At 34.0% G+C, this 13,152-nt stretch overlaps 1 protein-coding gene across 1 annotated transcript; it reads right to left on the bottom strand.

Moving 5' to 3' along the window:
- Positions 1 to 10,332: 10,332 nt before the first annotated feature.
- LOC131065984 (glucan endo-1,3-beta-glucosidase 13) lies at positions 10,333 to 12,554 on the bottom strand. Its single transcript, XM_058000634.2, has 3 exons — positions 12,221 to 12,554; positions 11,892 to 12,143; positions 10,333 to 10,736 (listed from the first exon to the last, which is right to left on the bottom strand). Exons 1-3 carry the CDS (start codon positions 12,312 to 12,314, stop codon positions 10,702 to 10,704), a joined length of 381 nt encoding a protein of 126 aa, XP_057856617.1. The 5' UTR covers positions 12,315 to 12,554; the 3' UTR covers positions 10,333 to 10,701.
- Positions 12,555 to 13,152: the final 598 nt, after the last annotated feature.

Consider the following 13,152-nt stretch of genomic DNA (forward strand, 5'->3'; position numbering starts at 1 on the left):
GATAATGCATGGGTAAATGGTTGCGATGCATCTTATAGTACATAGGAATAAATACGTAAGTGATCCATCTCACAAACAATGCATGGGTAAATGGCCCTGCATCTCCTAGTACATAGGAACAAGTACCGAATACAAAGAACACTCCAACATGAAACCAATGAAGCATTAGCAACAACAGTAGAAACCCCCTCATAATGCTGACAAGGGAGAGTAAGACATGTACATTGAATCTGAATGCTATTCTCCATGATGCTAAAAAAAAAGAGATGTGTGCCAAAAAGATGGAGCTCCGATCACACGAGGACAGAATAGGGCCAGGAAGTCACTGATTACTTCAGCAGGAAGAGGTAGTGGGCTGGAAAGCTATCTAAAAAAAATGACCTATGATCTGGATAGAGCACTGAATCACCTTTCCGACGATATCTCGTTTGCGAAAAATGAAGTGCGGATGCACAAGATATACCCCCGGGAGTGCAAACTATAATTTTTGACTTCAACTAGCAAAACATCTTGCAAAATGAAAAAAACAGAAAAATATACCTCCATCTCTGGATCGGGCTTGAAAAGAGCTTTCCAACGGTATATGGTTTGCCCAATTTCGACTCCGTATGACCAGGTTATGGCCAAAAACAAAAAAACACCTCTTTTAGGGCACAAAGAGGGTCAAAGAAGGGCCATGCATGTTGACTGTACTGCTGACATCAGCATGATGTCAGCATCCAATAATCAAAATCCCTTTAAAAAAACATACAGATTTTTGTGCCTTAAAAAGCATGCCAATGAAAAAATCATGCCCCTAATGCCGAAAATAGGCAAATTATATATCAACATTCATGGAATTAGCCTTCTGATTTCATCCATGAGGTCCTTTTGGGCCCAAAAAGCTCCGAATTTTCAAGTACCCTCTGGAACAGAGAGAAAACATCCACCTTTGAACCCTTGTAAAATGGACTTTATATATCGGATTTCAGTGAAACAAAAGGAAATCCTGACTTTCTCGAGCCTTCTGGAACTAATGGTGAGCTCCAAAATAACCCAAGATGAACAATTTTCTGTGTAAATTCAAATAATCTCCAAAAAATAAATAAGAATCTTTAGATATGGAGCTCTGATACCATGTTAGAATTTATGAAATGTGAATCCCACAAGCCCAGTTATCTTCTGTAAGAATACCTGTCATACAATAAGAGAACATTGAACAACAAAGAGAATTGAAGACAATTAACAATAATTGAATGTATTGCTTTGAAATTGCTTAATTACAATGAAGGATATGACATCCTTATAAAGAAATCTAACTCTAAAGATAGAAATCCTAAATGGTGGATTCTACAAGATAAACTAAGAGTTAAAATAGAATACATGAATCAGTCATGTATGAACAAAAAGAATAATAGACTAATTAATGCAAGAAACTCTCGAAATTCTAAACATAGTTTGTTTTTCCTAGTTTGCATTATGCTTAGAGATAAATATTAATTAATTATTCATAATTAATTAATTAACTAGCTAATAAATGCCAATAATTAATTACTAATTAAGGCATCAATTATTTAGTGAATTAATATAATTAAGTGAATAATTAATATATGAATTATTTATTCCAATAATATTTATTAAGGAAAATGTTTGAAGTGACAAAAGGGTCACTATGTCGGTTAATGTAGTATCGTAAATTGTCACCGAGCTAATTTACACCTCATGTTTGTGCCCCTACTTTAGCGTGTCTTCCTCTCATCTCCTATCTGGGTTAGTTTAGTGCCTTAAATCCATCTATGATGCCATGTACACCTGCCAAATGATTCTCGGGAGGGGTGTCCTCTCTAGGATTAAATCATGGTCTCTGAATGAGGAGGGTGATGGACAAGGTCGTTGATGTCACTATTTGCACCATTTAGTTTCTTTCAATATCGAACTGGGTGTATCTTAAAGTTGTCTACGACGGGGATTTGATTAAGGTTGGGGGTTTTTGCACCGTAAAACAATGACTTAGGTTCAGTCATGCTCCATCAAGAGCTGTCATGAGCTCTTTTTTTGTGGCAGAATTTTGAAGCTAAAGATTTTCTATGAAGATGAATTAAAGAAACTAAACTATCCTAAAGGGGACCTTGGCTCTTGTATCAGGGATTAAAACAGGACGCAATCAAGACTCACTCATGGAACTATCTATTTCCAAAGCTAAAACAACTTTGAATTCCTATGAATTTGAATCTAAGTTATTTACTGAAAGATAAATCTACTTTATGCTTGCAGGAAATAAAATCTATTCTAGATTGTAGAAAGTAAATTCTATTCTACGTTTATAGGAAATGAAATCTGTATACACCTAAAAATGGTCGAAAGATAATTAATTAAATAAGCAATTATTTAATTAATCTCTCCTTCCCAATTTAATTGAATTCACTAAACAATTTTATTAAATTTCCCCTTTCATCTACTTACTAATAAATCTAAGGATTTATTAAATAGTTTCATTTCACCCCTTTAATTAATTAATTCAAATTAATTAATTCCCTCCATACAAATTCATTTCTTCTAAATCCTCTAATTAATTAAAATAAATCAAATCATGAGTTGTTGAGATTAATTATCCTTTTCCTATTATTTGAATTTCTAAATTCAAATTCTCCTAACTTCTACCACTCCTAACCTAACCATTCCTAAACCTAACCCATTCTACCTACCACCATGTCACCTTTCATCCAACATCTTCTAGAACCTTTGTGACACTTGTCACTAAGTGTTCCCTTTAATCCAACTCCATTTGCCAACCTCCTCCAATTTAACCATTGATATCTTCAAATCAATCCCAACCGTTGATTCATCCCAACTCACCCCTAACCTTGGAAAATCCTATAAATAGACCTCATTTTGGAGCAATATTGGTCCAGAATTCATATCATTTTGATGATCCCATCTCATTCGTAGCTTTAGCATTGTTACTATAGGCATCTAGCTTATAGTTTATCAGTTTTAGCAATGTTATTATGCTCATTTTAACTTAATCTTAGCTTAATCATGCTAGGATAATCATGAATTCATATAGCTTAATCATGCTATCATGCTAGATCATGCATCTTAATCATTCAAATCCTCCATCTAAGTGTAGTCAAGTCACTCAAATTTGCATACTAAGATTTGAGAGCAAAATCCACACTCGCATTTACTAGGAGGCAATAAGTCGATTAGCTATGGTTTTACGTTTCATTGATTTAATCTACCAACCATTGCTTATAATGATTTATTGAGTGTTTCATGTTGTAGGAACAGGTATAACAGGTACACCACACAAATACACGACAAAATCTATTCTACTAAATGTTAGAACAAGCTAAGTTCCATGAGTCAATCTGATTTAGTTTCTTCTTTAAACTTGATTACAAACTCCATCATCTTTAATTATCATGAAAGCAAAATATAACATCTACCTATGAGAATAAAGTACGTTATTGAGTAAAACTAAATGGATTATGGAACTGAAACCTTTAACAATGCATTCATTAAAACAATACTACTTGAAATGAACAACTATAAATTTTGAAACTAACTCTTATCTATTTTGAAATTGATCATGATTAAAACAAAATATAATGGAATTAAAACACATAATGGAAATGAAAATAAAACCAACAAATATCACCTCCCTTTGGTCGAACGGGCCTTGCTCTTCCTCTGGTGGGATCCAAAACACAAGTATCTTAGATCAACTTTGAATTTTCATTGAATTGTACTTCCAGAAGGAAGTAAAAGAAGTTTGCATATTACAAAAATAGAAGACTCTAAACTGTTGGCTATGTAACGAACTATCTAACTAACTAGCTCTCTGAAGAAAGATAAGGGATATTTATCCATATCCTTATTCAAATTCAAAAACAAGGTTACCCGCTTAAAACTGAGTAACGACTACAAACTAAACTAAAGAAGACTCATCATGAATTAATAACTTGAGATAGAAGTTGAAGTTTATGGAGACAATCAATAAAACAGACTCAAAGGAGATCAAGGAAATCTATCCAACTGGAACGATCCGGAGTGATCATCTTCCACATGATGGTTGAACTGGACTTCGTAACTCTATGTCTACTTGTTAGCTTCAAACACATTAAAAAATGCATTCGAGAAAATAGAACAAAACATAATGATAATTATTCTAAATATTTGGCTATCCATATGCATTAATAAACAAAAAATAAAATATTTAATCACATGACATTATTTCTAATATACTTCCTAATTAGCAGAATATAATAGTAGAAAAGAGTAAATATGCATGCATTAGGTCTACCACCAGGAATATTAGTTCACAAAATATTAAAAATTTTAAGTAGAAAGTATAATTAAAAGTATCATGATTAAATCTTCATCATAGGACTAGGGAACTAGCGCCTTGGTCCTAGGACCAGAGCACCCAACGCCCTAGTCCACCTCAATTGGGCCCTATTTTTAAGAGGGTGATGGGACCTGTCTCTTCAGCGGGAAATAAAATTCATGGCTCAACATGACTATTGGAGGTTGGCCTAATCAGTAAATTGACGTAGGATCTCATATATAAAGACATTTGATCAACCTAATTTCGTTGAAGCATCATAAGTCTCCATATCCAAGCAATCAAGCATCCAAGCATTGAAGCATTCATTATCAAGCATTTTTAGAGATCTTCAAGGCTATATATTCTTCATTCAACCATTGTGGAGCAAAATTACATCAATCATATGCAAGCACGTGTGTGTCATTAGGTTTTTGTCATGTTAATGCCATTTCATGCAACATATGTGATGACATTCAAGAAGAAAAGCATCATTATTGGCAATTGCAGATATGAGGTATACGTTTCCATTATTTATTTTAATATTTGCAATATTTCGTTCAAGGTTAATTCCTAAACTGGGGTTTGACATAGGCAAACCCCTATTCCCAACCTATTTCCCCTCTCTAGTGTGCACAAGAATAGGTACAGAGCTACGATCTTCAGAATTCGCTTTATTTATAGAGATGAAAGGTCCCCCTTTGGACAATGAAAAGTGTGGAGGACCAGAGAAACCCTTTATTAATAGAGATGAAAGGTTCCCCTTTGGACAATGAAAAGTTTTGGTCTCGACATTTCAGGAGCTCCTTTTGGGAATAGATTTGATTAATCTTATATTTCTTAGATCCATGTATGTGGCTCGATTCGACGACTATTTCACCTAATCACTTCAATTCCATCACATTTACCCTAATTTTAGCATTTCAACAATTCAATTTAAAAGAGGACAATCAATCTCCATCCCAGTGAATCTGATAAGAATTATTAGCCCTATCCTTGTTTATTTGTGGCTAGATCTATTAGGTTCACTCATCTTTTAATGTAGTGGTCGTTAAGTAAAAATTAGTGTTCTCCCTCCTATAGTGGAAACCCTAATTTTTCACCATTATAGTTAACTAGCTGAATTACTATTATGGTTTGATGTAGCAGAGGCTTGTAGCATGTGCTCACTAGAGGTAGTGTATCAATGACCATTGGGACCAGAAAGGGCTACATTGGGAACCACATCGCATGTTCTTTCTTCTAGAGCAGTGTGTGGGCTTTTGGACCTAGCCTATTACACATTTAGTTAAGGAGTGTTTGTGTGGTTGACTTGCATATATTATTTCTATGTTTTGGGCTAACATTTGAATGTAATTGTGTGTGTGTGTGTGTGTGTGTTTGTGTGTGTGTGTGTTCTAATAAGTAGTTGTTGTTGGAATACTATGTAATCAAGGCTTCATTATAATTATCAAAATTGATGTAATCTGAGTTGCATTCCAATCATTGTGTGAATTCATCAGAAGATTAGATACAAATTAAATGTGCAATGTTCTAGCACACTCAGCTTACACCATAGATTGAACAAAATGTGGTTGTGACCACTTTTTGGCCCCCATCTTTTTGCACACACTCCTATTATGCATTCCATTTAAACTACTTTATTATTTTATAATGATGCATGGTACAAATAGAGATGACCAACAAGAATGGTAGTTGTAGGATGAAATAACATAACCTACACACATAAATCTCATATGAACACAATATTTAATATCATTTATAATCATCTAAGAGTTTTGATTCAAAAATAAAATTAAACCATTGAACCCAAAATTTTTTAAGCAAGTGATTAACTTGATGGGTTTACAAATCCAATTGAATCTACCTACAAGGGTAATTTGGAAGAGTAGATTTGTCAAATCTAAAGGGCCCCATGCAAGCCTTTGAGGGTTACCTAAAGAGATTAACACCAATAACAAAAAAAAGCAGCTTATATTGTCTACATTAAGAAAAATTGTTGTTTTGTGCCCTATTATTACTTTATGAATTCGCTCAAACTATTTCATGAAAGCTATGACTATATTTGAAAATTTGAACTCATTTAAACTACCATTCTATGTTAATTTTGTAGGGTAAACACATGCCTTTTTAGTACTAGACAAAAAAATTTAATCATAAGCTAATGCATTTTTCCATAACTTAAAATGCAACTAGGGGAAGAGCACTAGTAGCCATGTGTGTTCCAATAACCATGCACTCCTTGTGCACCCAACCCCCTGGTTACTAACTTTAAAGGAATCAAAAAATGATAACTATAAGCTCATTAATAAATTTCACAAGTACCAATAGTCACTCACTTTGTAGCTTTTTTGGACCGTAATTAGCCCATTTGTGCATGGCTATTGGCACATTTGTGCACGACTACTAGGACATTTGTCCATAAGTATTAAGAATTTTAACTACATGGTTATTGGGGCATCTTTAAGTAGGTATCAAGTGACACTTTGAAATGTGTACTTTTTTACCCTTTCATGCATAACGGATCCCACAATGTGCATCGTTATTACCTAGAAGCCAGAACAATAGCTATAAGCAGTTAAGTTCACCTATGAAGACAACCAAAAAAAATCATCAAAATCTAATGTGCCATTTAGGATTCCGTGAACGGCATGAGTACGTTGTTGGATACAGGTTGGTCATTTTTGTTGCTAGGATATGTTGTTGTCATTGATGTCAACATATTCTTGTGATTTATTCGAGTGTACATGGGAAGATTTTTTGATCCGGTTTTGTAGTTTGGTTTTGTTGATCACTGTTTTGCAGAGGTTGATATTTCCTCCAGTTTATTCCGGTGTGATCAGATCTTGTGTTGAGACTTTGGGAGATTGTTTTGGTTGGTCTTGTGTATCTTCATTTTAGATGGTTCATGATTTGGTGCTCCACAAGTTATCTTTCTTCATGACGGTTGCCGATTGGTTGTGTTCTTGAGCTTCTAGATGTTGACAGATGAAAATTTGAAAAGTGGTGTTGGTGCAGCTGTTCTGGATGATTCTAACTTGCTTGCTGATGTTTCCTAGTTGTGTCCTATTTGTTTTGGTGATCCGCATTGATCGTTGTGCAATTTTTTGGTGGTTTTCATCAACCGGTATTGATTTTTGTGTTATGCAGTATTTCTGGTGGTGTAGCATGTTGCAGTTGATCTTGGCGTGATTTCCGGTGGAGTTGATCATTTGGGAATTTGAATTAGGACCATGTTATGCTATATAAATCATTATATTGGTCTGGTGGTCGATCTTTGTATCGTGTGATGTAATTTTGTAATTGAGGGTTGAGGGTTTAGCCGACCTTGTTATCAAGGTTGATGAATTGTATATATAGGTGAGTTATTCATGTATTTTGGGTGTTGATGTTGTGTCTGCATTATCAGAGAGAGATTTGTGTGCGAACAAGTGATATATCCTTTGGTGATTGAGTTTGAGGTGAGATTGGTGTTGTAGGGCAGACATTTGTGCTTAACTGGAATTGTAATCAGGCATTTGGAGATGCTATTCTTTTAGTTCACTTCTTCCGGATTGTAGTCTAAATCTTATTGTAAGTCAGTGAGACTTCCCTGAGGGTTGTAGCCTTCCAGGTAAATATCTTTTGAGCAGTGAGCTCTAGGCAGTGTGCCTGAATGCATGTGCATTCCCCATTGTAATATTTTCACATACTACTACAGAGTATCATCTTACTATGGGTAGGTTCCCACCATGGTTTTTTACTTAACCGGGTTTTCCTCGTCAAAAATCTTGGTGTTGTGTGTTGTGTTGTTAGTTTGCTTATCTGTGTATTATTGTAGTTTGTTAGATTTGTTGTTGTGCCTAGAGTTTTGTTTATTTCGGTGAAGACCGATTCACCCCCCCTCCTCTCAGTCTTCCTTCTTTGTTGTTGCTAACATATGCTTCCCCAAGGTAAAAAAAAGGACAATAACTACATTGTCTTGAGCTATATTTCATTCTCCATAACTTATTCTAATGTGGAATTAGGTAGGAAGATTGATAAAGGGCATAGTTATTTTATTTTATTTTAATTAAACTCCAGTTCTTCGAAGTTCAAGCAAAATGTCTTCACAATATAAATTGAGATAAAGTGCATGAAAACCTATTGAGAGTAGTTGTCTTTAGTAGATGTGAAATCCACCATAAAACACCTTGAAAACTAGAAATTGCTCTTTGTAAGTACACAAAAACATATGAACATCATTTTTACAAAGTCCAACCTAAAAATCACAAGTTTTGTGTCAAACCCCACCAAGAAATCAACTTCAATCATCTACAACTCCTTTTTGAATTCCATAATTAAAACAAATGACGGCAATGTAAGTGATGTGTTTGAAATTTTAGGCTCCATATGTTATAAACATCAGACTACTTATAAAATAATGGAAATATTAAATAGCTCATAGTTCATCGTAATGAAAAATGATGCACCTACTCATCAAAAAAATGACAAGGTCAAAGCATGTCATTTAACTATTATTGTGAATAAAAACCATTGTTAACAGTTCATCATAACATGGTGATCTATATTAAAAATATGATATAATACTTTCAAAACATTGAATTTTTGTGGGGGAAATGGCCCTTGTAGACACCTCAAAATGTCTCATTAATTCTACACTAATTATTCATCTATTTAATTAAATAATTATTTAATTATTTGATTAAATTAAATATTTCTTCTGATCAGAACATTTAACATTTCTAATTATCGAATTTCTATCATTTCATCATTTAATCAATTAACCCTATCTCAATTATTAATTTAAAAATATCAATTATTTAATTAATTGTGATATTTTCTTTAGTTAAATAATCTTAATTATTTAATTAATTCAATTTCCTATGATTAAATAATTTCATTTAAATTATTTAATTAATTAATTTAATTCTTCCAATCCCCAAATTCTAATTCCATCTAATTTCATGTCATTTTCCCCAAATTCGAATTTCCTTTAATTCCAATTAATTGCATTTCATTTCTTCCAAATTCATATTTCACCAAATCTGAATTTCAGTTAATTTCATGTGCATTTTAGCATTTGAAAATCCAAATTCAAATTTAAATTGAAAATGAAAATCAAATTCAATTTCAAAATTCTACAACACAATCAGAACTGATTGATCAAATCAGTTATCTAATTAGTTAACTCAGTTAACTCATCAATCTCTCATTTTCATTCAAAATCAATTTTTTATGACTAACCAATTATTTCAGTCTTCTAATCCATCAATTGAGTCATCTAATTCATCAACTCAGTCAACTGACTAGTCTATTCAGTCTACTGGTTAATAAATTGAGTTTACTCTCCAATCAATTCAGTTCACTCTTCAATCTAATGAGTTAACATATCAATCAATTTCAGTTGTCTATCAATCAACACTTGAGTTCAAATTCTCACCTCTTTTGTGTTGAAAATCTATATATTCAACCTCATTTTCTCATTTCAAGCTAGAATTACAATCTTCAAAAGTTATTGTCCATCTTATGCAAGAAATCAGTACAATACCTAAGAGCCACCTACACCAACAATAATGAAGAAGAATAATGTAAGCACAAGTGGAGAATAGGGAGTTTTAATTGAGAGTTTTAATTTAGTTTAATCTTTCTATTTCTATCATTTATTTCATTGTATTGTGTCTAAAATCAGTTTAATTAGTTAAGGATTTTGTGATTCGTCCTTTCAGTCTAATTAGCTTGGATTTGATGATTTCAAACATGAGAACAACCCCTACCCAACAATTGAAATACAATCTTTAACATAATTAAAATTTGACCATTGTACTAAAAACAAAACGATTTATTGGATGTCTATTGGTGTACAAATATACATGACAATAAAAATCTAAGTTGGGTTCAGTATTATGATATAATACCTTTGAAACATTTTTTATTTTTATCTTTTAAAAATTTCCCCTGCCCATCAATTGAAGTAAAATATTTAACATAATTATAAAATTCGACCGTTGTGTTAAAAACAAAACAATCAACGAAACACAAATATAGACAGCGGTAAAATCTAGGATAGCTTCTTACATATCAACAGTTTTTGTTTCTTTCGTGAGCGAGTTACAAAGTTTATGAATGCAAAGTAACTTTTTCCTAAAAAGCACATAGGCAAGAAACGCCACACAAGAAATTGGCGAACTCTATTTTTTTATTCCTGTTGCAACGGTTTTCCACAGAAAGAGCATGAACTTTTGCATTCAGTTGCTTCCAACAAAATAGCAAACGAAAAGCAACATTAAATCCCCTCTACTAATTGTTGTTTAAGAAATCCGGTATCTATAATCTACTGCTTTAACAAATTATTTCATGATCCATCTAAGCCAAATACCTCTGCAATCTGTACTCAAAAAATATTTCCTTAGGCCTTAAGGAACATACACAAAATGGCATGCATCATAGCCTGCAACACAGCCAACAAAGCACAAACAAACAACAATCCATCAGAAACATGAAAATCAGCAAATGTTTAAATAGAAAAAGAATCCAGAAAGTGGTCCAGAGAGGACATGGCATCTCTGTTAACTGGTGGGAATCCATGAATGATGTAGAAAACAATTTAATCGATCAGTGAAATGCATCAATGGAGAAACCCAAAAGTATAACATCTCAACTCTTATCATTGTATAGCTGTGAAACAAAGGCAGCAACATAAATGTATCCTAGGAGTATTACCTTGCAGAGCAAAAATAGTTTGGTACTGAGGTTATAGGACATATTTTTAGTTCTGTGATTGAATGGCAAAGATGGAGTTTAATTTGGTTGGATTTAAACAACATATTTTAAGTTTTGACTTGTTTAGTAGTTCATCTGAAATTATAATTGATTATTCAATAAAATCTATTGATTAGTGTCATTTAAGATGAGTCACCTAAACAAATCGGAACTGAAAGTGTGTTGTTTAATTCTGATACATTAACACAATAAAAATGGTCTCGTATGCTGTGATAAACAAGTAGTACTTTAATCACAGCATACCCAGCTGTATAAAATCTTCATATCAGCCAAGTCCTCGTGAGAAAGTTGTGGATTATTGCTTAAAAGGTGGGTTCCAACATATCTATTATCATAAATCTTTACAGTGTAGCCCCATTTCAATGTCATCCATAACTTCACCCAAGGTTTATTACAATGAAAATATTTAAAAGTAGGAGATAATTTACACAGCAAGTCGAATATTTCCTACTTTTCAATTGATGAGCTAAAGGGTTCTATAATGAATGGTTCATAAGGCACAACACTTGCTGATGAAAGTTTTGCAAATGGGGTAGCAAGCTAAGTGGGTTTAACCCTAGGAGAAACTCCATGGTTAAGCGCATTTGAGTTAGAGCGGTAGTGGGATGAATGACCTTCTGTGAAGGCCCAATGCTTCACCTCTGTGAGCATCACCTAAATGCAATGAGTGCTAAGTGTACCATGCATTCTCAGGAGAGATGGGCTCTTGTGAACCACTACTCATGAAACATGGGTCAATGAGTTTGACTCAAAAACTACACAGTTGAATCCTAACAACAATATCATAATATTTAGAAATTCAAAACGAAAAAATATGACATACTTGGGTCGGTTTCAATGACAAATGCTGCAGAGTTGAAAAAGCAGGAACCTCCATTGTGCTTAATGTTCTGCCGGTAACTGTTGAAAGCATAGGAGGCATGTGACAGTAGTGTGTTAGGCAGATAGCAGGTGTGATTCCATTGAATTGTAGTGCAGTCTGTTCCATTTTCTCTACAAGCCCAATCCAAAGCACCCTGCAATAGATTGGAGGGTGCCTGTGGATCTGCTACACACCATTCTGCAATGGCTCCTTCTGTACAATACAAAGCAACTGATTACTCTCTTCAATCATTGAAAAGTCTAAATGGGTAAACATCCATTCATACATACCTGTCATAGGAGTTGTTGAAAGAACCACAATGAGAAATATGGCCATTGTGGCAGGTTTGCTAAGGGTAGAAATGGCAAGTTCCTGAATGCCCATGTATACAACTTCCACGGAAAATTGATATGCAAGTGCCCTAACAAGGAGAAGGATGGTGAGAACCAATGCAACACTCCTTATTAACAGAATACTTATGTTTTAGTTATATTCCAATGGAGGCTGGAAGTCAATAGTGGATAAGTTGGTAGAGGCCTTTGAAATTTTTGGAGCCTGTGATTGAGGATGTCAAAAGTAAGAAAATGGTTCACACCAACCTAATCACCACATTGTCGTTGATCAGTTAGTTTGAAGAGGCGTTTAAGGAAGCAAATTATGTGCTTAGGACAACAGACCATGAATTTTTAATGTTTTTTGTATTGTAACGGTGAAATGATCATACCACATCAATTTCCAGTTTGGTGAAATGGTTCAGTGTAATTACATGGTCCCACATTTTCCGTACATACCCACCAAAGCATTCCAGCTACAATATCTGACAAAACTCCCTTCTATTACGCTTTGATGGATGTCTATGCTTTGTTTCACAGATCCTATTTTGGCACAGGCGGGGAGGATGCTAGCTTACAACTGCCATTTTCATTTGCTTGAAAAACCTTGTCAACAAAACCAATTTCTGCATATCCTGCAATCGTGGCATTCCATCAAGCCACATTTCTTTAGTCATTTTGTCGAACAGTTCACATTTCTTGTCTATGCTTTCACATTTTGGACACGTCTACCAGAGCAGTCTCAACTACAACATTTGACGAAATTCCTCTATCCTTCATGCTTTGATGGATGTCCGTACCCTGTTCCAGAGCTCTCATTTGACAGAGGCTGGTAGGATGCTGGCAAAGTTTGGAGAGTCTGTCTTTACACCCGCCAACTGCATTTGCTT

The sequence above is a fragment of the Cryptomeria japonica genome, chromosome 3 (genome assembly GCF_030272615.1).
Source record: "Cryptomeria japonica chromosome 3, Sugi_1.0, whole genome shotgun sequence".
NCBI classification, from domain to species: Eukaryota; Viridiplantae; Streptophyta; class Pinopsida; order Cupressales; family Cupressaceae; genus Cryptomeria; species Cryptomeria japonica.